General features: G+C 39.4%; 2 protein-coding genes across 2 annotated transcripts; one reads left to right on the top strand and one right to left on the bottom strand.

Annotated features, from left to right (window-relative positions):
* The first annotated feature begins 377 nt into the window (after positions 1-377).
* fuom (fucose mutarotase) lies at positions 378-2,350 on the top strand. Its single transcript, XM_032540791.1, has 6 exons — positions 378-665; positions 906-974; positions 1,063-1,133; positions 1,268-1,366; positions 1,472-1,545; positions 1,945-2,350. The coding sequence occupies exons 1-6, from the start codon at positions 581-583 to the stop codon at positions 2,009-2,011; spliced, it is 465 nt and encodes a 154-aa protein (XP_032396682.1). The 5' UTR covers positions 378-580; the 3' UTR covers positions 2,012-2,350.
* Positions 2,351-2,381: 31 nt separating this feature from the next.
* Positions 2,382-3,696, bottom strand: si:ch211-217g15.3 (uncharacterized). Its single transcript, XM_032540790.1, has 4 exons — positions 3,613-3,696; positions 3,403-3,466; positions 3,218-3,255; positions 2,382-3,123 (listed from the first exon to the last, which is right to left on the bottom strand). The coding sequence occupies exons 1-4, from the start codon at positions 3,618-3,620 to the stop codon at positions 2,490-2,492; spliced, it is 744 nt and encodes a 247-aa protein (XP_032396681.1). The 5' UTR covers positions 3,621-3,696; the 3' UTR covers positions 2,382-2,489.
* Positions 3,697-23,864: the final 20,168 nt, after the last annotated feature.

Here is a 23,864-nt window from a genome sequence, read left to right on the forward strand (position 1 = left end):
AAACCCTACAATGCTCCTACATGTTATGAACAAAACTAAATTAGATAACCTAATAATAACTCCTAAAAACTAGGATTACAGACATACAAATTATTGTGTTTGAGCGATGATATGAGCCTATACTATTTAAATCTCAAGTTTGTAAAAGCAAGAGTCGCCCCTCTCACCAACCTGATCACATGAGCCGTGTCCTTGCGTCTCCAAAGTTACATGTCAAGTATCCACATCATCCACACTCCTGTTCAGAAGGTGGCGGTAATGCACAGCAAAAAGATGCCATAAAACGTCAAAAGAAGAAGAAGTTATCGTCCGGCAGACCGGAACGTTGGCTGCATGACCAGCATGAGTTACCACAGTAACGCACCATGAATGTATTAAGAGAACTAACACACATGTGAGACTAGCAACTCTATAAACGTCTTTTGTTGCTTGTTAATATGTTTTTTGGTCTGCTAACACATCGTGGCAAGGATGTCTGGACGACTTAAACGAAACCGGAAGTAAACTGGAGGGATTACTGTCACTTCGCTTTAATCTTCTCAGTTGCTGCCATTGCAAGCGAAGAGGTTGAAGTGCCAGCATGGTCGTACTGAAAGGAATCCCCTCTGTTTTATCACCTGAAATGTTGTATGCTCTCGCGAAAATGGGCCACGGTGATGAACTGGGTATGATATTTAATACGGTCACACAGGTTGCCTTTCTCGTAGGCTGTCCTTGAGCTGAAAGCCCATAACGTGGACACTGTCCTTAGGACAGTAGGCTAAAAGTTCAAGTCGACGCCAGTGTAAAGAGTAGCAGAGCAGGACTCAGGATCATTAACGTGGAGACTGGCAAAAGCCACAACTGTAACATGTTGTAGTCCATTAAGTCATTCTCAGACTCAGTGTTTTTCTTTCTATTTTCAGTTCTTGCGGATGCAAACTTTCCAGCATCTTCCATTTGTGCCAGTGGTCCTAAAGAAATAAGAGCTGATGGTATGTACATACATCTGTCTGTAAATAAAAAAATATTGAGTTACTGTGTACAGTAGGCTATTTATAACAGTAACTGATCTTTATGTAGGTTTAGGAATCCCACAGCTTTTGGAGGCCATTTTGAAGCTGTTGCCCCTGGATACCTATGTCCCCTCTCCGGTACAGAACCCATAAATCTAAAGTTTAAAACTTCTGAGTGATGTCTTAATGGCAATAACGAGTACATTTTTCTGTAGGCTACTTTTATTTTTTGGAATTTCATTAGTTGAATCTGTGTCACTATGTTTCCACAGGCTGCAGTCATGGATCTGGTAGACAGTGACAAACAGAGAGGTTTAGATGTCCCTGTGTGGGGCACCTACACCCGGCTCCTGGGTCAGGTTGGGTCTCAGGTAAAACAGACTGTCCACCTAATGATTAATGCCTTCAACAAGTGAGATGCAAAATGTTGTGTTCATTTGATTTCTGACTGTGTGTTGCCTATTGTGTACATATAGACTCCTCTTGAGAAGGTGGAAAGGTTTGCTTTCTATGAACGAGCCAAGAAAGCCTACGCTGTTGTGGCAACGGGGTGTGTATTCTCTCTGCCTTTATTTGAATATTGTGGTTGAATATTTTATCATGTGTCTGCAAAAATAGGTACAAAAGCATGCATCATTTTGTTGGAGAGAAAAAAAAAGACATTTGAGATTTAAGTTGTTTAAGTTTTTCAGAAAGCCTGATAATCAGACAGAATTTCCATTTTATTTCACTGGATTCACTATGCGAGTTCCAAACAAATATGAGATGTAGGAGGCGATTCAGAGGTCTGGAACAAGGTTATTTGGTTGCAACAAATAACATTTTAATAATTGGAGATTAGGGTTTGCACAGCAGAATGCTCCACAAATGTCTAATTTTTTTCAAATATGTCTATAAAAATGAACCTAAAATAAATAAATAAAAATGTTCCTCTGCACTGGCTACACAGGGAAACATCTCTGTATGGTAACCTGATACTGAAGAAGGGGGTCATTCCTGCTGAGCTGCTACAGTGATATATACACACACACACACACACACACACACACGCACACATATTGTAAAGTAATGATGATCTAATGATTTCAGTTACAACTGTAATTCTTTCTCATGAACATCAGGAGAAGGTGAATATTTTTGCATAAAACCCTTTTTCAATGTTCTTTAGTTTCAACCACATGCTGTGAGTTCAAAACATAATTTGTTCCGGGTTATGTGTAATTACTATTGTAAATATTATCTGATAAATCTCCAGTTTACATGGAGCAGAAATGTTTTTGTATTTTTGTAACTACCATTATGCATATATTTCAATAAATAAAACACATTAAGTCTTTGATATGTATGTTAAAGCATCTTTATTGTCAGATTGAGATGTGTTTATTATTATTAAGGACAGTATCAATGTAGGCAAATTACACTTCTAATTTATTCAGCTTTGTTTATGTCTGATTTGAAATGATATGGATCTACACAGGTTGATTTGTTGAGGGATCAGCGGTGGTAGAGATCGTCCAGATCTTCCTCTGGTTCGCTGTGCTTTCTCTGAGACGGTAAATACACAGGAGCAGCAGCTTTAGTATCATCTTGGTAAGGGATAAGCTTCATAGGATCTTTGTGGTACAGGTCGTCCATGTCCTCCTCTGGTTGAAGGTGAACTCTGACCTCACTTTCACCCATGACCTCACGGCTCAGCAACTCCATCTGCACAGGTGGACCCTCATGGTGATACAGCTCATCCTCATCCTTTTCTAGTTCAGAGTGTGCAACGTGGACCTCTTCTCCAGCTTTGTTTTTAGCCACCTTGAAATCAGGGTGGTCGATGGCATCTTTATCCTCCTCTGGTTCCTGATTGTACTTTATGTTGGCATCTTCCCGCCAGGGCTCTGCCTGGATGTCGGCAGCAGGGAAGGCATCCAGGTTTTGGAATTGAACTTTGAGGAGATCAACCATTGAAGGATGGTACAACTCATCAAAGTCTTCTTCGGCTTTCATGGGCTGTTTGTCCTGTCCTGTCATACTCTTCCAAATCCTCATGCTAGGGTCGATGTCATAGTCTGTCTGATCCATGTCCTCTGGAGGCTCCACTTCCACTCCCCAGGACATCTTTCCTTTGTCATCTATGGACCTGAGATAAAAAATCATGCAATCTCAGTCTGCATTTCCTCAGTCAAAGAGACAGTTACTCGCTTTAGGTTTAGTTTAAGGAAATTAAAACTTACATAACTGTATCCTGGAATGCTTCATCTGTGAGTTTGTTCTGCGAAAAGAGCGCAAATATTACATGACTGTCCAAAAACGAACATGTTTGTCATTTTAACTATATCAGGAATAATTTATCATATGACTCAAAGCTGTACAGTCTACAGTGTAATGTTGTGGACAACCAGGAGCAATATTTACATACCCAGGGTTCATATGGCTTTGCTGTGATGCCAAATATCAAAGAAAAACAGACTATTTGAGAAAACCTATAAGTAAAGACACTCTGGATTAAAGTGTGTGACAGACATTACACAACAGAGCCACAAGAAACAATCCATTAACCATTAAAACCATTAATACCAGGTTAACAACCACTGCAATCACAGTCAGAAACTTTTTGAAGAGATCTTACCTGAACATGTTTGCTTTCAGCTCAACGTTTTGGATCTGAACAAGAAATTTTTGCTTCACATTCTGTGGAAACAAAGGGCCAAAGTTCCACCAATAAACCAGTTATATTTTTTGACCTTTGCATCCTCTGAATACAGTAGTGTCAGCTGTAAGTAATTAAAAAAAAAAAAAAAAAAAAAAGTATGTTGTCCTCATTTTAGTTCCTCTGCACCAGTGACTGATTTACAGCTAAATTCCTCATTCTATCATTAAGTCTAATAAGTGTGAATGCACTGTATATATCTGTTTGTATATCTGTCCTGAATAAGATTAATTTCACTCTTGGTTTAGTTTACCTTTGTTATTTTACTCTGTTGTGATCAAAGTGAACTTGTTTATAATTTCTTGCACGCTGAGGCAGTTGAATTCTATGCTGATCTAATACACTCATTCAGTCTTATAACTAGGCTACATTAATCTTCCTTGTCAGCAGTCAGTCAGTGTTTACAATGTTATTACACCCTATGGCTTTAAAGCTGAGGTTTAATCATGAGGCAATTTTCATCTTTTAGTAATAGCTTCTCCAATCTTCTTCAGAGGATTGTCCCTTTTACCCAGGCTCAATGTAACAAAAGAAAGTCAGTCTTTGTTTCTGTACTAGATCATGTAGACTTCAGAATGCAGCAGTTTGCCTTGGGCCCTCTATTTAATATTTATAAGCAGTACATAAACATTTAATAAATAGTTAATAACCCACTAAAATGCAGTAGTGTTTTAATAATATACAGTTTTTGTCCTAAACCATGTATTAAATGTGTATATACTGCTTATACAATAAAATAAAAAATAAAGTATTACCAAATTAGTTTATTCATGTTTTTCATGTTTCTTTCATATGTCACTGTATATTGCTGGTCGCAGTGCCTCACAGCATGGTTGTAGACTCTTGGTCTTGTTTTCATGTACCAAGGTCTCCCTTGACAACGAGATTTCAATCTCAGTGGGACATACCTGATTAAATAAAGGTTATAATAATATTGCAATAACCTTGCTTATTTCCTGTTTACTGTTATTGCAGAAGCTGAGATCTGACAATTGTTCATGCTTTGCAGGCTCAGTGTGTGTCATTTATTTGTACACAACACAATATCATAAACTTCAGCTTTACTTTGTATTAAATACAGTGAATTGGAATGTATGTATAGGCTATTGTTTATTCAGCAGGGACAGGGGTGCATAAAAATGCATATTATTTAGAGTTGTTTGAAAAGTCTTGTTTATGTATAATATTACCATGAAGCAGCGATACACATACTCCCTGTGCTTGTCTTACTTCCACAGGAACTTTCTCAGACAGACTCCCTCCTGCATACAGCTTCAATCATTTAAAAGGGCTAATTACCTTTCACTGCAGGAGGACAGATTGGAGGAAGATGATCAGTCTGTGATCTTTGCGCCAGCCAAAACACTTACTGAAGCAACTGTTGAATGTGTCAGCTCTAATCTACATCCATGCCAAAATCATAATATATCACACTGTAAAACTGTTTCAGAATAAAACAGCTTTTTGAGTGATGTGTGAGTAAACACATCACTCTATAAACTAATTTAAACTAATACAATGTAACATTTCACATTTCACAGTTTCAGCGTCTGGCGGGCCCACTATCAAGCTGCTCATGAGAGTTTACATCTTAGGAGACCGTTAGGACTGTAGAACTCTTCGCTGACCTCTTTCACTGTTCATACAACAAGAGGAGAGTCATTAAGTTAACGTATGGGTTAATAATGTCTCATGACAACAGGATTCAGCACACGTACTACATACACTCTCACAAACACACAGTGTACCATAGAACAGGAGCAGACAGACACACCGCACACTTCCTGCTCTGTTCCAAGGATGGCTCCACTGCGTCTGCTGGTTATCTGCCCTCTCTATCAGATCCATATGTACAAGTCCAATGTTACCCCTCGACTAGCCCCACTCCCAGGTCACTGAGTGGTCTACCATAAAAGGCTTTTTCCTAGGCAAACAAATGCCAAACATCTTTAAGATGTTTGAGAATGGTTATACTTTTTCGGAAATATGCTTTTTTGCTAAAAAAATTGATACAAAGATTGATAGAGATTGGTACAAATCTCTTTTAACTCTACGCAAAAAAGTGAATAAGCATATTTCCAAAAATGTCAATTTTTTCTTTCAATAAGAGTGTCTTCGTGAAGCTATAAAAACATTGCTGCTAGATTCATACTGGTGATACTGTGCACTGGCTGTTAAAGTGACATTGAGTAGTATGATGTGAGCCATTATGTAAATGTTCTGTCGGTCTCCCAGAAACCACAGCTTTGGGAGAAGACATCCCGCTACTCCAAGCCTTGAAAGTGAGATTTGATGGATAAAGTGTGCTGAAGCTTCTACCAATACACCCCCTGTGTCCCACACACATCAGTAAAACGGCTTTCATGTGAAGCCTAGAGGCCTGGCATCTACCAGCACAGATTGACCACAGGACTCTGCTCCCTGAACTTTTGATGGTCCCACAGGCTTACAGGAAAACACTCTCCATTGTGGTTTAACCAGCTTCTGGTTGGCAGAGAACTGAGGCTCAGCAAAGGAATTGCTCTCTATCGGACTGAATTGGGTCTCGATAACTCCACTATAAGCTGATGAAGTGTGAAAGAAAGTTTAAAAGCAGTAGTGCTATTAGTCAAAAAGTTGGAGGTAGTTTTTCAGAACAACACTGGTAAGTCTGTGTGACACAGGAGCAGAATGAATACCAATGTGTGAACTTTAAATTGCATGCATTCAGAGTCAGGCATTTTGAAATATGTGAAGCTATACTGCATAGTTGCTGTTGCCACCATGAAGAATTAACAAAGTACTGACAGCAAAACTGTGGGCGCATCCACATGATACAAGCCTTCCGTGATTGTGCACAGCCCCCACCCCTCCTCCACGCAGTTGCTAGTAACCAAGGAGGGGACAGAGGATTCAAAAATATGATGGACTCTTCATAAAAAGTAATTATCTTCACTTGAGTGTCTGCACACAACACAATCTTCTGAACATAGCCATACTGAGAATAATAGAGAGAGTTGTGTGGAGCTGATACTCTTAATTAGCTTTGTATGTTAATTTGTGAGTTTAAGAGTTGCTGGTAGGCAGATTTTTTTACCTTTGGACAGAGCCAGGCTAACTATTTTTCCCTGTTTCTAGTCTTTATGCTACACTAAGCCAACCGGCTGCTGGCGTAGCATTATTTTTACCATTCAGATATCACATAGCCATTTACATGTACAAATGTTTTTTATTTGTTTATTTGTTTATTTCAAAGGATCCCCATTAGCTGACGCCAGCTAGACGACAGCTAGTCTTCCTGGGGTCCAAACAATACATCCAAAAGACAATAAATACAACAAAAATGACTCACAAATATATCATATATAAATTCACAAACAAAACTGACAATGCAAAAAATACTAACATACTAAATATAATAAAGAATAATATAGCACATGATACAACCTCACTCAACCAATCCAGACAATATTATGATATCGAAAACAAATGTAGTCTAAGTCTTTTTTTAAACCAGTTTTTTCCTTGTTGTCCCGAATCCCAACTGGAAGATTGTTCCAATATACAATTGACCTATAAAACACAGTCCTCTTCATACAGTCAGATTAAGGTAGTGGTAAAATGTCTTTTGGCTCAAAGAAAAGCAATGATTTTATAATAAAATACAGCTAAATAAAAATGTAACATCAACAGGAATGTTTATTGCTTTGACATTAAAAAGCATACAAACATTTAAATGTTATGTCTCTGGGATGATATATGGAGCGTATGTGACGATGAGTTTACCGACCTTCTTATGGTGGTGAAGAAGTTTATGTAGTGTAATTATAAAGCCTGTAGGCAAAACAAGCACTTGTTGGTGGAATATTTTCTAATGAGCCCTAGCTCCTCTTCTTTCAAATTGGCTGCAGGTGATGTAAGGATAATTGAATCTTTATATGTGATGTGTAAAGATTGGGCCCTGACACCTCTAGAAGCCATCAGAGTCTTGGTTCGATCTGCCAAGTGCTTGAGCAAATATGTTTCCCTCTTCCTGTTATACTGCATACTTCTGCTTGTACAAAGAAAATAAAAGGGCAACAATAAAGACCAGAACGAGTGGGAGTCGTCAGCAGGTAATGATCGCTGCCAATAAACTGTAAAACACACAGTCACATGCTGTAATTGCACAAAATGCGTGGCGTGAGCCAAGAATAAATTGCCTGTCTGTAACTATTTAAATGCAGCATTAAGTCATGATTTATGCCCGTAAACATGCTCCAAATGCTGCAGCTTGCAGCAATTTATGTGGGAAACAACAAAATGGATATTTGACTAAATTCTCATTTTGAAATGAATAATTTTGGCTTCAGTTTTCTTCATGTTTCTGCTACACAGTTGTTGCATGAGGTGTATGAGTGTGTGTATATGAGCATTAAGGCATGTGTGCTAAGTACAACTTACTCACACACATGCACAATGTGTCATGAGATGTCGAAGATTAATATGTCATTGCCACTGATGACAGTACTTTCTTTGAGTTGTAACTTTAATTGCAGTATCTGATGTCCTGGCTCTGTCTCAAAACCAATAACAGCTTATTATTGCTAAGACTGTGAGGAATGCAATCATGTTTCTACTTGACTAACAGTGGCGTCTTTATCAAGAGTTCTCTTCTGGTAAAGAAACAAATAGAAAGGAATCAGCTGGAGACATCAGACTCCATCCTAAACCTTAACACATGATGTGTTGCTGTTTGAAACGTGACAATGAACATATTAACAGAAAAATCACCCCTCCACACTAAAACAATCATCAGCACCCAACTCTCATCATCACTGTCATTACTATCAGTAAATCCCATAAAGGTTGTCCCGGAGCACAGGGCTGTATTTGAGGGTAACCACCCCTCCATCCTTACTCACAGTTTTCCGTCATATCCCCCAACACTCACAACATTTAGGAAAGCTGAGGTTTTCTAAATAACTAAAATTAACTCAATGATCTACAATTAACTTAATTGATGCTTCACCAACACCCATTAAACACACATTAGACATCTCACAGTGGAGTTTAACCGCACCAATTACAGGGCTAGGGGAAAAACCTCCATGGAGGAGTGAAGGCGAACATGAAATGTTGTGACTACGGTCTGGTGAACAGAGGAGCTGTCAGACTTATGAAGTGGCTGCAGAAAGAATTAGTGAGCCATCTGCTCAACAGTTGCATGCAGGCACTTCAGCTTGTGACGATGCCTTAAACATGTTTCGGTGCTGATGCTTAGTAAAATGTCTCTTCCTCAATGAACAGGTGGGATTATAGGGGGGTATAATAAGGAGTGATGAGCAAGTCGGTCTGAGGCCCGGAGCCACCTGACAATCTGGCTACACAGGAAAGAGCAACAATAGCTCTGATGACAGTCGATGCAGACGAGGGGAGGTGGGTGAGGAGCTGCACAGCTACAGAGACAGACAGAAAGAGGAACGTTTCCCTCTTTCTGTTATGTAACTGATGACAGAAGACTGGGAAGCTCTTTGTCTGTCTGAGAGGAGACACAGAGGAATATGGTTGACCCTTTGTGTCCACGGCAGCTAATCTGACAAAATGATCCAAGTATCTGTGTGAAAGATGGCCATTAGCAACGCTAGCTGCTTAAGATGACACGGAGCCATTGCACTGCTTTGACAGTGCATATCAACCATGGAATATTATATTATAAACACAATGAGAGGGAAAGCTCAGGTGGTCCCTCTCCCTTTCCCTCTCTCTCTCTCTCTCTCTCTCTCTCTCTCTCTCTCTCTCTCTCTCTCTCATACACAGACACACACAAACATACCATACACCCTCATCCTGCCTCAATCACACCCCTCATAAACTCAGTAAACATGTGGGACCTGTTAAAGTAAGTGTAATGGCTATTTACTATGTTTTGGACGCTTCTCATTAAACACATTTTCCACTTGAGGAGAAGTAATGTTTTGGAAAACTCTGTTAAATGAAACGCACATCATGCCAACACTTGGCCCATGTGGCTCAATAATAAAGAGATCAGCCCTACAGGATAAACCAGGGAACTGTAGCAACTTGACTGCTGACATGCACTCCCAGAAGTTCCAGCTTAAACTTTAAACAACAACTGATTTTTCTGGCCATTTGTGGGGCAGTTGAAACAAATTGTGAACACAACCTGACATGTCGTTAAGTTACCTATTTACAAATCCAGCAAATACAAACCAGTATTAGAAATAAAATGAAGTTGTGTTTCTGAATGTAAGTACAATATTCCCTTTTTTTGGTCTCCACTAGTCTACGTCCTTGACGTTCCACTTCCGGGATTGCATCATTCCCGACGGAAATTCCGCCGGATTTCACTCATTTAGGCCGGATATCCGTTGCCTTGGGCATTCTTTGTGTTGCCATTTTAAACTCCTAAACTTTAAATGGTTTAACTTTTCTCAGATCTCTGCAGGGTAAATTCAGACACCTAGTTAAACCATCTGTCATCTGTATTTGAGTTTTCTGTTGCACATCAAAACAACTGTTGAATGTACAAAAAACAACAAGTACCAAAACAAGTTCCTTCCGGAGACTATTTTGCAGCGGTACCGCAGCTTTTCCGGTGCCTAACACTGCCCAAGACGATTGTGAATCATTTAAAGAAATTCCAATAAACCAGAGCCCATTTTTTTGCAGTGTATCAAACAAGACATAAAGAGAAACAACTTGGACCTCCTTCCCTCCTCTGCCTCCCCCTCCCGCTCCAGCCACTGAATGCCTCTACACTGGAGTCCACCACGGCCCTGGCTGCCAGCTGGAGTACCCCTAACCTTTAACCTCTGACCCCCAGCACCACAGAATTCATCATAGAGCCGTCAGCTTGACGCACTCAGCGGGGCGCGCACCCTGTGAAACACTGTCATGACGACGATGAGTACAGGTGTTAACACTGAATACAGGTGTTACAGATGTTCTTTACACCGCCTTCACTGCTGCCCTTTCCTTTGATATTTACAGCACATTGCATCCATTAGATCACAGACATCCTCTCTGTGTCGGTCACGCTCTGAATTTGTGTCTGTGTGTGTTTGAGTTTGCGTGTCACAGTCCCATCTATCCTGATGCTCCTGGGTTAAAGAGAGGATCCTGCTGTTCCTTGATGGAAAGCTGCCCGCTACAGAGAGATCCGGTTACAAGAGCGTTGCGCTTTCATCCTTATTAAAGAAACATGTGCTCGCTCTGTGCAGTTATGTCAGCTGATCCAACTTTTTACTTTCTTCTCTGCTTTTTTTTATTAATACAGATAGATCTGTTGACAGAGCTATAATCTTTAGAGGATCATACACTCATTTATGAGAAATAACAAGCTCAGCCTATAAGAATATGTACCGATCAATTAAAAGTTATTTGTATTACGGCAATGTATGCATACTTTTTGTATGCATGTATGCTTTTTTTTGCATCTTCTACTTCAAATGCCAATGGTTTCTTTGTTACTTAGTAATTACAGACTTGCTGATGACAAAGAATGTCAAACCCAACTGTTTCAATTTAAATGATTACTTAATCTTTGGTCTTCATCATTTATCCACAACTAATTGGAGCAACTGCTTCTTGGCATTACAGCAATGCTGTTTTCCACCATAGAGGAACCTAATCTTAAATTCCCCAAAAATGTAATGTAATGTAAATTTTCCAGCACCGTATGATTGTACATCTGGAGTGTCAGCGGTGAAAGAAATTTACCAGCATCAACACACAGTCCCAAAGTTTTCATAACCCACTGATCTTCATGTTATGGGAAAGAGGCCCAATGATAAGTAGCACCACACATAATGTAAAGACAACTATGTTTTAAGTTTAAAACTGACTATTATGAGTCTGTTGTCAAGTCAGGATGAGGCCCGGAAGTGGATGTTGGCCCATCGTTACAAATACAGATGGGAAGAATTGTTTAGTATTTTCTAGGCAAAGTCAATGTTTTCCAAGAATAATTTATTAACTGAATTGCAAGGAAATGTGAATACAGTCATAAATAAGGCTTTTTCAATTTTACATTTAATGTAATAAAAAGGCATCTTGGATTTCAAAATGTGAAGTTGTTATACTCTGTTTATGTTATTTTTTGTGATCAACATTTAGAAATCAAGAACAATTACAAAGAATTACAAACAATACGTCTATTTATGTTCTGATGCTGCAAAAGAAATGCGAGGCAAATGTTGGGAAAATTAGGGGTTAATGTTTTAGTCTAGCAATCTCCAAAAATAAAACATAAAAACGCTTACAAATTATTATCATAATTATTATTATTATTATTATTATTATAACATTAGATAACTACATAAAATGATGTATTAACATTTGTTTTTTATTATACAGTTTATAAAATGCATTGATTATCTTATAAACTGCCTCATTTTATTAAGCAGTGCTAGTTCCAATAATTAATAACTGCTTACCATGTCTATTTGCTCCTTTGTATAATTGTTTCTGCTCTCTAATGTTCAGTCAGTGTGGTGCGTCAAATTGACAAATTGTAATCGGATTTGAGGAATCCTGTTATATGTAATGCTTCGTTCATCAACTGTAGTTACCATAGCAACCTCCATTCATACCAGATTGCAACTTTGCTCATTACACATCATTCAATGCCTTGTAAACTATCCTCGGCACAGTCACAGGATGTGAGTCAGACCTCTGAATAAGCTCCACTAACAGACTTTCATTTGAGGGAGATGACTGTCCCTAGATGTCTATCTCTGTAGTTTGGAGAGTTGTGCTCCCTGACCTCACCTCCCAGACCGTGCTTTGTTCCCACGCTGTGCCCTGTGGAAAGTCTGGCTCCAACCTTTTCAAACCATAATTACATACCTGCAGAACGCAGACAACAGGGGAGTAAAGACAGACACAGCATGAAAGGGAAAGGGCTCACCATCACTGATATGTGAGAACTTGCTGCCACTTTCTAGCTGCTGTATCTAATTTGCGTTAAAGGACAGCACTAGTCTTTTGAATACATTGCTTATTGCTTTTCTGTCAAACTAAAGTACAATAACAGTAGCTTAACCCCACCAGCTCAATGTATAAATAAGCACCAGTGTCACACTGTTATATACTGTACGTCTCCAGTGATTTACATGGACGACATATAAGGAGTCACGCTGCAGCAATGTTTACAGTTCTTATGTTCAATTTAGATATTTCTGATCATGAGAATAAGATTGAGGAAATGAATCTAAACTGTAAAGATTAACAGGTAGAATTTAATTATAATACAAGTTTAGTTTCTTCTTCTTCCTTTAGTTTCTTTAGTAGCTTAGTGCCAATTGACTGTCACACATTTGTTGAAAAGGGATTTCTGGTTTGAAATTTCTCACTGAGTGCAATTTGCTTTTTGGTGACATAATCAGTAACTCAATGCTTTAAGCACTGTTTAATTGCATGTTTAGGTGTACATTTACTGGCTCTTATACAGTGCAGTGTGACATAAAGGCATAACATGAAGAAATATATAGGAGGAGAGGATTTTGATTGTTTGTTTAGTTTTGATTTAAAGCTGTATGTCACCATGTAAGATGTGTGAACACATGTAAGGTCTGGGAGTAATAAGCAATCTTTCTCCCTTGGTCTCTTCATCATTAGAAATGAGATGTGATGAAGTGAAGAAAGTTAGAGATTGAGTACTCAAACAAGGCATTAGAAAGTACACAGATCATATGATTAACCTACAGGCAAACAGCAGGAGTTTCTTTCATATGAGCAAAGATTTTAACACTTCAGGAACCATTTATGCCAGTCAACAAAGAGACAGGGAGAAGTTTGATGCAAAAGTCACAGCACTCTTTGCAAATTTAACACAATAATGATACCCACGGTGTCCAAACAAGCCAACACAAGATTTGTATCACTACAGAGAGTTGATTTTACATTATGGGTTTACAGAGCCCCATGAACTTATCTTTGAGAAAAGAGGCTTGCCAGAATGCGGATTTACTAATGTTACTAAATCTATCCCAGCTGGCCTGACTGCAGGAAATGCTTCTTTCTTCTCAAAACCTCAGAGCAAATAGTACATGACGCACAGTGCATTTATGAGCATGTCTGTCCTTAGAAGTCATGTTGAACGTTCAGTCCTGGATTTCATAGCATGTAATGTCCTGCAGAGCTGCGACTACAGTCTGTCTCTGCCAGTCTGCTCAGCCCTTTGCACTGCCATAAGAGCTCTAACTTTTCAGGAAAAAATATTCCTGGTTTAAGAAGGTGTGAGAAACATCAGTTCAGCAAGCATTGATTCCATAATGATGGCAACAACTGCCCGTAAGGTCAGCCACACAGTAACTGTGTGTCTAAAGTGGCTAATAGATATTTGAGCAGGCTTTGGTGTCATGCTTGTGAAAGCAGTTTAGCAAAGAGGTAAACAGCCCGGGGCCAGCAATAACAGAGTGGAACTGATTAGAGGAGGATAAGGAAGGAGGGAGAGAGAAAGAAAAGAGAGGAAAAATGAGACAGGGACTGATAGCATCTCCTTAACCAACTTAATTATATTAGACATAATCTCTCAGAAGATTGTGTGTTTAAAATCTCATGTGAAATGTAAGCAATAACAACAGAATATGCTGCAGAAATATTTCTGTATTTAGCAGGAGCCGGTAATTTAGGCAACATTTTAAATTATAATACCCAACATTCATTTTGATAGGATTTTGACTAAAGTATTCATTAAAACATGGTAAAGATGTAACCACATGCTCATGCTATTAAGTCACACAGGCTATTGTACCAGAACAAAATCATTCAGGTTTCAGAAGAAATATTATTGAGTGTTAAGATTTCATGCCGAGGTGGGGCTGTTACTTTTCTATCTCAACAAATTCAAACTAACACATCATTTGTTCTAATTAATAAAAACGCAACCCACGTAGCCTGTTCTAAAATACCTTGTGGAATCAGGTATGTCTAATTTTTCTCCCCATTCATTCCCCATTCAGACATATACTGTTAGCTGCAGGGACACTGAAAAAGATTAATTACAAAGAAGGGTTTGCAACTCGTGAAATATTGTTGCTAGCTGACAACCATAAAACCCTGCCCACCATAGCCCCATTTATGACATCAGCAGTTTGCATCTTCCAAGGTATTTTTGTGATAGCACAGGTACTTTCTGCCCGAGATTAAAACATTTTTGCCTGGGGTGAAACCAAGATTTAAATCCAGGATATCCACAAACTTTTTAGAAACAGAACTACTAACATGGCCTTACTGTTCTCTTTTTTGCTACGAGTTGCACTGTACATCTCTGGTCTGCGCTTGCATTACACTTTCCTTCACTGAAATTTTAGATGCAGAGCAAAGCAACCTAAAGTTCAAACGGGTGGTAAAAAAGGACTGAGGCATGTCTTGGAGGGTGATAGCAAAGGTACAACTCCTATTTATTTTTGTATTTATGTATCATGGCTTTGCTGAGGGTGCCAGTGTCCGGTACATGTGATACCGTCATATCATTTGCTTTTTGTTTCTCTTGATTTTTATGCTCTCATAGTGTAACAGATGTTGAGAGAGAAACTTTGTTGTGGATTGGGTCAGGGGATGGACTTGTTAAGCAAAGGTTGTAAGTGCAAAAAAAACAATAAAGAAATTGTTTAATGAAGAGCAGAGTGGCTTAATATTTAGAAATGTTGGCTTTTAACATTTGTTTTGCCCCAAACGAACATATGATTAATCCGGGCAGACAGAAATCTGTGAGATCAAGAAAATAGCTTCAATAGCTTTGCTTCTGGATAGCTGGTAAAAAGTTTTGAGTTTTACTCTAAGGTTTGTGTAGGGAGCGGTATGTGACTAAATCACAGAGTAAACGAATGGACTGCTAAGTTCTCAAATGAGTTAAAAGAACCATAAGAAACTACAATATCTGTTCCTGCTGTTGTGTTTTTGTTAGGTCTCCATCCTCCGTGTCTTTCCTCTCTGTGTATCTTTCTGTTTTTTCTTTTTCTTTGCTCCTGGGACGCATTCCTATGTCCAACTGTGCTGTTTGTTAATTGTTTAAATATAAATAAAATAAAAATATTTAAGAAACCACAATAAATGGAAAAATTGACTCATAATATGATGAGTGAGACATTAAACGTAATAGTGAATTAGCTCCCAGTCATAATTTGAAAGCACAGCTTGAAGGATCCAGGTTGCCAACTTGTATTTCTGTTTTTTGTTCTAGTATGACAGGATGTGGCCACACTGCAATTACCAACAAAGAGAAACGATAACCCTTTTTTTTTCTTTTCTTCATCACTTCTCTCCATCTCTCATCCCCTCCTTCGCCCTATCTCTCAGTTGCCAACTCTTCATATGTCAGTAAAAGCTGTTGCTAATAAAAGTAAAAAAACAAAGTATGAAAAGGAGGTGAGGGAGAGCAGAGGGAGTTGCATTCTTTCCTGCCTGCATGAGAAGAGTTTTGCCAGGGCGAAAGGGACTTCCAGTAGTCTGGGATGGGAGTGGAGGGGACGGGTTGGAAAAAAGGGGAGGTGTGGATACAAGCTGAGTGTCACCCCCGTCACCTCAGGACACGGACAAAATGTTTTGTATCATCAGGTTTCAAAGGCACATCAATTACATCAGAGATGCAGGATGTCAAGACATCCCCACTCTGCAGTGGAAGAGCATTACAGAGGAGAAAGAACCACGCCTTCAAAAACTTAACAGGGGGAACTCATCCTCTCCTCTCTTCTCTCATCACCTCTCCTCGACATGGCTATAAACAGCAATAAAGCAGCACCCCAATAGCTCATCTCCATCTTCTCTGTGTCCAGAGAAGGCGGCCATTGTGTGCTCGTTCTTCTCTCCCCAAGTCAGTTTCCTATTGAGGCTCTGAAAGGGCCTTTGAGGGGCCCTGTTTTGGCTGTGCAGCTCACCTGCAGAGGGGAAACTATGAGTCTATTCTAAAGCCCAGCAGCTGCCAGGGCAGAGAGGCTGGCACCCAGTGGGAGAGAGAATAGTGGCTGCAGAGCCTTTCAATATGAAGCCACTTAGTAACAGAAGGCATGTGCCAAGCCTGCAAAGCCAGAATGAAGAGTCACCCTTTGGAGTTGACTAAATATCAGAAAAGGGTGAGACCCATCTCCTCTTCGCTCCCTTACCCACTATGTTGTATCTTTGTCTGTCTGTTCTTTATCTGGTCCCCCTGTTTATAGAATAAGAGTCTATAGGTAGCAGGACACGGAGAACGGATGAAATGCAAAATATTAAGAGCCTTAGGTCCCGAGGAAGGAGGTGAATGAAGTAAATTGGTAAGATTGTAGTGAGGAGAATCACATTGGCAAATGAGTGCACAAAAACGCCGTTCCCCCGTCCATGAGTAACCACCAAACTCCTAGTCTTGTGACAGATCAAGACATGACACTGCAATGAGGATCTTCGTGGCTGCAGGCCTGTGAAGAAGCCTTTACCACACAAAGCCCCTTTTCTGTCAGCAGGCTAGCTCCCACACTGGCACTAATTTACGATGCCCTTACAGCAATTTCCACAGTCAGAGTAGTTCAATTGTGTTTTCCAGCTCATTAAGCATCAACACAACAAAGCTTTCATCTTCTCCTTCATCCACTTCATCCCCCTCTTCTCTCCCTACACCCATCTTCCTTGCTTTATCCGGCTGTCGACTAATCTGCCTCTTTTTCTAAGTAACCAATATAAAAAAGATTAAGTAGTTAAGGTAAAATGGGCTTCCTTATTCAAACAATTTTCTTTTTTTCAACATTTACTTCTGTTTCTTTGTGCTTTCGTGTTTTGGTTTGTTTAAAGCAAGGCCCCAAGTCTGACGTTTCTCCTCATACAGGCGCAGGGAGAATTTAATGGTTGTTTATTCAGGGGCCTCTGCTGTGCCCTCCCATCTCTTTCAGAGCGTCGTGAGAGGACGTGGAATCTATTGTAATCTTAGAAGAATCAACTCAGCGTATTTGTTCAAGTTGTCACTGCGCCGAGATCACAGGCACACACTCGCATTCTCACAGAAACCCTAAATATATATTTAATTAAACAATAATATTATGTAGAATTTGTATTCACATGTTGAAGTTAAAGTTAAAAGGTAGGCGTGTGATGGCTTGAAGTATCTGTAGCCAAATGCAAAGGACTATTCCCACAATCTAGAGCCAGCACAAAAATGCCATGTGACCCTAATGTGTTCCAGTTCCGGCTCTTCTGTGGTCAACATTATCAGAGCCATAAGTATAATCTTTGACCATAATTTATTGACATGCTTAGAAGATTTTTTGGAATCAGCGTTTTGAAGTCAGATTGTGTGAATCACAAGCTTTGAGGAAATATGCATCGTAAATATGAATCTGAAACTGTGTGATACTGCTTCATAGGTCCAAACAATTCACTCTCGCAAAATTAAGTTATTTGCTCTGAATAGAAACAAGTCCTTGAAACCATACGTTACAATACATTACAAGTAGAAGTATCATGTACTAAATATGACTTAAAACACACAGCAAGTTCTCCTTAATATCAAATTAAATGTTGCTTTTGGTGCAACGTTTTGCTCTGGTGGATAAAACATTAAAGATACTACTTGTAGCTGCCGACCATTAAAGAAGAAGTTTGACATTTTGGGCATTTCTTGAGATAAGAGCAATACCATACACCCATATGTAGACACTGTAAATATGAAGCTACATCTAGCAGGTTTCAGCTTAGTTTGGCACAAGGACTAGAAACACAAGAAGAAGAAAAAGAAGAAAGCAAGAAAGCTATAAGTGCATTTCGCAAAATCCAAAATATTAAACTGCTCCACTTTGTTTTTCTTTTTGATAATGAGTAGTCAACTTACTGTTTAGTACAGTGATACAAGTTTTGATTTAGTCCAAATATATTAATTAAAGTGGGACAGCAAACTGCATAGTATTAATTAATTCTCAATACACATGCAGCCTAAAATATGTAAATTTGAATAGTCATAATTTTTCAGACTTTGTAATCCATTTCAGCTGCAAGACACATAGTGTCACATTGTATTCCAATATGTTATGCCATGACAATCTGTTACACTTCTAAGTATTAGTCTAATCTCTTCTTAATTTAAAGAGTCATAACATAGTACAATTAAGAGCAAACATATGTCAACTTTCTTTTTTTTCTTTTTTTCAATTGACTGTCTCAGTGGACCAGTCATCTCCCAACAGGTGCTGCTGTGTGATTTGTCACAGTTTAAATTGTCACAGCATGTTGCTGTGCAGCTGCCATCACTTGAGTGGTTTGGGAGAAGTCAATTGTAATTTTGTTGGAAAAGTTTAACCTAATTTGCAAATAGTCAATCAGCAACAGCTGTCACAAACAGCTTGACATAAATCACTGTGCCATTCTCAGCTTCTAGTGAGTCTTAAACAAACTGTGTTCAGCACTGTCTCCCAGTGTGCTGTGGTCTGACCTCATTTGGCAAATTATTGAGATGCAAAGTGGGAAACTGATGCTGTGGTAGATACATTTGTGAGATCTAATTCACTGTGAATCTCCAGACTGTGGGGGATATAAAACAAAATGGAAGTGAAGAAGATACAGTACATTGTGGTAACATTCTCCACAGTCATTCATTTGACCACAAAATAGACATACAAATACTGCAAGACTACTACCAGACCTCTGTGTTCCACTATGAACTAGTAGAATGCACTTCTTACACTCAGAGACTTGTTCGGTAGTTTACAGTTTAGCTTCTCAATATTTCAAGACTCAGACACTGCATTTGCTAGGGCTGTGTGTGTGTGTGTGTGTGTGTGTGTGTGTGTGTGTGTGTGTGTGTGTGTGTGTGTGTGTGTGTGTGTGTGTGTGTGTGTGTGTGTGTGTGTGTGTGTGTGTGTGTGTGTGTCAGGTTTCTCTTGCTTCCATAAGTCCTGTGATGTCCCCAGCTCCTCCGCTGTCATCACCCTCATACTAACGACGCCTACATCTGCTAACATGGCAAGACAATAAAGAACCTATAATAATTTGACATCCCTAGTCTCTGTTAGTGGGTCATACTCTAACATTATCCTCATTGTCCATCTGAGTTCCCTTCTGCTGTCAGCGCCGTCACCAAGCTCACCCTAACCCCTGGCTCGCTCAAGGTCCAGAGAGGGTGTCTGGTTCCCTTTATCCCCCTCCGTAACCAAACCGCAACAATACAGCAACAATATCTCTGTGTTCACCTGTTAGCACCTGGCACTGTGTGCAAGACTCACTGCCGAGTCCCCATCAGCCGACTATTCGTCTCTGTCAGACGCCATGTGGAACCCGCCATCCTGTCACCAAACCCAATATCCTACATACAAAACATACAGAGGCATAATAACCCACTCACTGCTTGCCTGTCAACACTTTTCCCTGGCAACCAAGTCATGCTAACATATAGACGATAAATGAAAAGCACTTAACCAATCAACAACCCATTACATAATTACAAAGGTTTCAAGCATTATCTGCCATGTGAGTCCCCAGTATGTCCTCTGAAAGAAGGAAATTACTGAGATGTCATCCTCACATGGAAGGCTTTAAGCAGACAACCTCAGTTTAAGTTAGTGTAAGAGTTAACATTCAAGTTAGCACACCTGTATTTTGAGTTTCTATTCTGGGATCTGACTTTATAACATTGCTACAAAAAGAATTGCAACACCATGTGTTCCTTCTAGGAAAGTTTGCCCCGGTATTCCCATTGGTAGTTTATTGTGGATCGTTCGGAACTAAACAGGTTTTTCTTCAGACTTCATGGACGTTTTTATTTTGAGCAAACCTCATACTTGGTTGTCTTGTTATGACAGCACAGAAAAAAACGACAAATGATTATGCCAATGAAAATGTAGGTATCTTATAACGGTGAGCACATCATATTGGTGACCTTTTCAAAGTTGACAGGTGAGACCCAACCTTAAGTGGGTGCAGCGAGAGTAACAGCTCACATGACATAATGTGCTGACGGTGGGAAAGATTAAACAAATAATTAAGGCTAACACGTTGTTGCAGTTCCCTTCAAGCTCAGATTACACACATTATTTTTCACTTTGGTTAATATTGCGAGAGAGGGCTAGGTGTCGTCTTGCATTGCCAGACCCTCCTCCACAGCTATGCGCAGGAGGGTCTGGCTAGTCCACACAGCATTTTGGATGGGAGGAAAAAGTGCTCTTGTTTATTGGCATTTCTTATTGTCTCGGACAGTGCTAAGCACCGGACAGAGCAACAGCGCCTCTGCAAAATAGCCTCGGGCAAGAACTTGTTTTGGTGAAACATGTAAACGTTCAAAGGTTGTTTTAGTCGTGCAACAGAAAACTCAGATTGGACAGATAGTCCAGCTAGCCGTCTTGATTTACCCTGCAGAGATCTGAGGAGCAGTTAACCGTACATCTCATAAATCAACCGGAGTTTAGAATACCAACCAAAAAAGCGGAAAGTGATGAACATCCGCCCTAAAAAGAGGAACATTCGGCGGAATTTCTGGCGGTATCTGAACAATCCTGGAAGTGGAACATCGTCAATCTAGACTAGGCTAGGTGTGACCCAGAACACGAAGTGACAACGGCTAAGCGATAGTCACATCATGCATCTCACCCAACACTGTTTTTGCTATATTACAGCAAATGACCATATGGCTCAATGAGCAAAAAAAACGAACAAACACGATTCGACAATCAATCAACAATAGGCAAGACGTGACCAATCAGATTTTACCATGCAAATTCTTATTTGTGGACACCCCTAGATAGGGCATGGCCTCGCGAGTGGTCTGCACTCTCCTAGTATGCCTAATTTTTTCAGTAATTAATGTAAACACCCATTTCAAACATGCCAATGTGAGTGTTGCAAACATTGTGCCATGTATAAGCAACAATTGATGCTTAATAAGTTGATTTGACAAAATAAATTGTCCATAAAATCCACATATACAGTATCTCATAAAGCGGTTAAGGTAGAATTAGCATTGGCTTTGCTTGTATTAAAGTTCTCACTGTGGCCCTTTTTTTGCCACATGACACAATCATCATATTGGCAGGAAATTAATTAGTCACAGAAAAGGTTATCCTCAATAATGGTGTAATGATAATAAAACTAGATGAAGTTCTGGGTTGATCTGAACTCAATTCTGACTGAAATCACAAAGATTGTACAAAGATTTTGAGGACGAGACAAAATAGCTTTGATTCTTTTCAAAACATGACAAACTATTAAAATGTCAAGATAACATGTTTTATTTCCCACATTACAGTGGTAGCGGCACATTAAGTTGTGAATGGACATGATATTTACATTTCGATATGAAAATGGACTTACTACTAGTACAAGTTATGCTTCACTGGGCAGGCCTCTTGACTCTTTCAAAGACAATACACTTTTATCCCAAAGTTCCCAGCTGTGTGTTTCATAAATATTTATCCCACAAGATTCCCCAAAGTTTACTTAGGCCATGCCATCTCTTATGAAAGAAGAAATTAAATTTATAAAGCCTGCTTCAACATGTTTGGTTCAAAAGTAAACTCTTTTGGAAACGGCAATTACCTTAAACAGTTCTCCATTTTGGCAAGGCAGCAGGGTTCAGAGAGGTGTGTGTAAGTTTGGGTTTGTTGATTGATTGATTGATTGCTTGATTGATTGTTATCTATGCAAGGGCACTGTTGCTGTATCACTGCTCACTGTTGTTTTATAGCCACAAAGGCATGGCATGACTGCGATGTCACTCTTTTTGTCGTTCCACCACATTTAAAGAAATATCTGAACAGCTGTTGGATTGATTGTCATGTTGCACAGAGGATAAATCCTAAATACTTAAATGACCCACTGACCTTTTCTTCTAGCGACACCACCAGGTCGACATTTTGGGTTTTAGTGAAATGTCTTGCCTACAATTGGATCAATTGCCATGCAATTTGGTCAAGATATCCCCTATCCAGTCGAGTGTAACATCTACAGGATGAACTGACATAACATTTTGAACAAAATAAATTGTGTTGTTGATATGTATTGAAAATCAATACATAGATTGAAAGACAGAGATACTTTGTATTACAAAAACTATAGATTTTTATTTCTCAAACAAAAATACTCATTATTGACTCTTCTGGCATGTGTGTGCTACTCAGCGAGAAGTAGAAATATACTGTAATTTATTCATTCATTACAAAGCTATGGAAGAGACAAAAAAACATTACAGACAGCCCTACATCCCTTTTCAAACAGGAGGAAAGTGAGAAAGGGTAATATTCACAGTAAGTAGAGGAGAATGTAATGTTGTTGGGCACTAAATTACAGTCATTGAAAGCTTGTATGGTTACCCAGCGATCTATCACTGTCACACAGAGAGGGAGAGCGGGAGAGAGAGCAGACAGGCGCCAGGCGCAGCAGGATCAAAGCAGAAATGTACCTCGGGGAAAGAAACAGTTAACTCCATTTAACCAATTGTTCTACAGACAGACAGTCAGTGTGCTGCTGCAGGCCCAACAACAGTTTCCATAAGAGAGAAAAAACCCTCACATATTGGGTTTCCCCCAAAAATGATTTCACTTGATTTGAAGAGCTGCAAAACAAGGCCAATTTGGATGGGCCTCTTCAAAGGGCCTCGGTGACATTAGTTAGGGTTTTACCGTGTCTCAAAGGGATTACAGACAATGAACACAATAGATTGAAATATGGGCAGTACACAGCCGTGGATAACTTTGTTGCAGGCCACAAGATAGACATTTATAGTGATAATAACTCCTAAGAGTATAAAAAGCACTGTGAATCACAGCCTGGATTGCCTTACTAGTTTAATGAAACACATTGATAAACTACTGTAAATTATTTTCAAGCACACGTTTTCAGACAAGGTCCTACAACAAGTAACAGCACTGACGTTTTACCTTGTCCAAACCTTTGTAAATGGAGTTTTTTGGTCCATCTTTTGTTAAACTTTGCTTCATTGACTTTTTTGGGGCACTTGGGGGCAGCGGAACAACACCACATTTATCAACATATTATCTCTTTATAAAGTTAATATGGTGAATGTGTTAGCAAACAGTTTAGCAACCAATTGACACTTTCAGAAGACAAGAAACCTTAGCATTCATTTGGAGTCATGTTTGTGTCTGCCTGATAAATGTAAGTCCAATATTTGCTCTACTTGAGCTCTGTTTTTAACTCCTGATGGAATCTGGCTCTCACCTTTGGGTGCTGGGCATGTAGTGTAAAGTGTGTTTTTAGAGCAGCTGCCAGTTGCT

This window comes from Etheostoma spectabile, chromosome 17, assembly GCF_008692095.1.
Source record: "Etheostoma spectabile isolate EspeVRDwgs_2016 chromosome 17, UIUC_Espe_1.0, whole genome shotgun sequence".
NCBI lineage: Eukaryota > Metazoa > Chordata > Actinopteri > Perciformes > Percidae > Etheostoma > Etheostoma spectabile.

What these genes read in the sequence shown, in the direction of transcription:
- fuom (XM_032540791.1), top strand. Translation starts at nt 581, where the DNA reads ATGGTCGTACTGAAAGGAATCCCCTCTGTTTTATCACCTGAAATGTTG. An exon ending in TAAAGAAATAAGAGCTGATG is followed by an intron (nt 975 to 1,062) that starts GTATGTACATAC and finishes ATCTTTATGTAG; the next exon opens with GTTTAGGAATCCCACAGCTT. An exon ending in ATACCTATGTCCCCTCTCCG is followed by an intron (nt 1,134 to 1,267) that starts GTACAGAACCCA and finishes ATGTTTCCACAG; the next exon opens with GCTGCAGTCATGGATCTGGT.
- si:ch211-217g15.3 (XM_032540790.1), bottom strand. An exon ending in CAAAGCCATATGAACCCTGG is followed by an intron (nt 3,256 to 3,402) that starts GTATGTAAATAT and finishes CTCTTTTCGCAG; the next exon opens with AACAAACTCACAGATGAAGC. An exon ending in GCATTCCAGGATACAGTTAT is followed by an intron (nt 3,124 to 3,217) that starts GTAAGTTTTAAT and finishes TTTTTATCTCAG; the next exon opens with GTCCATAGATGACAAAGGAA.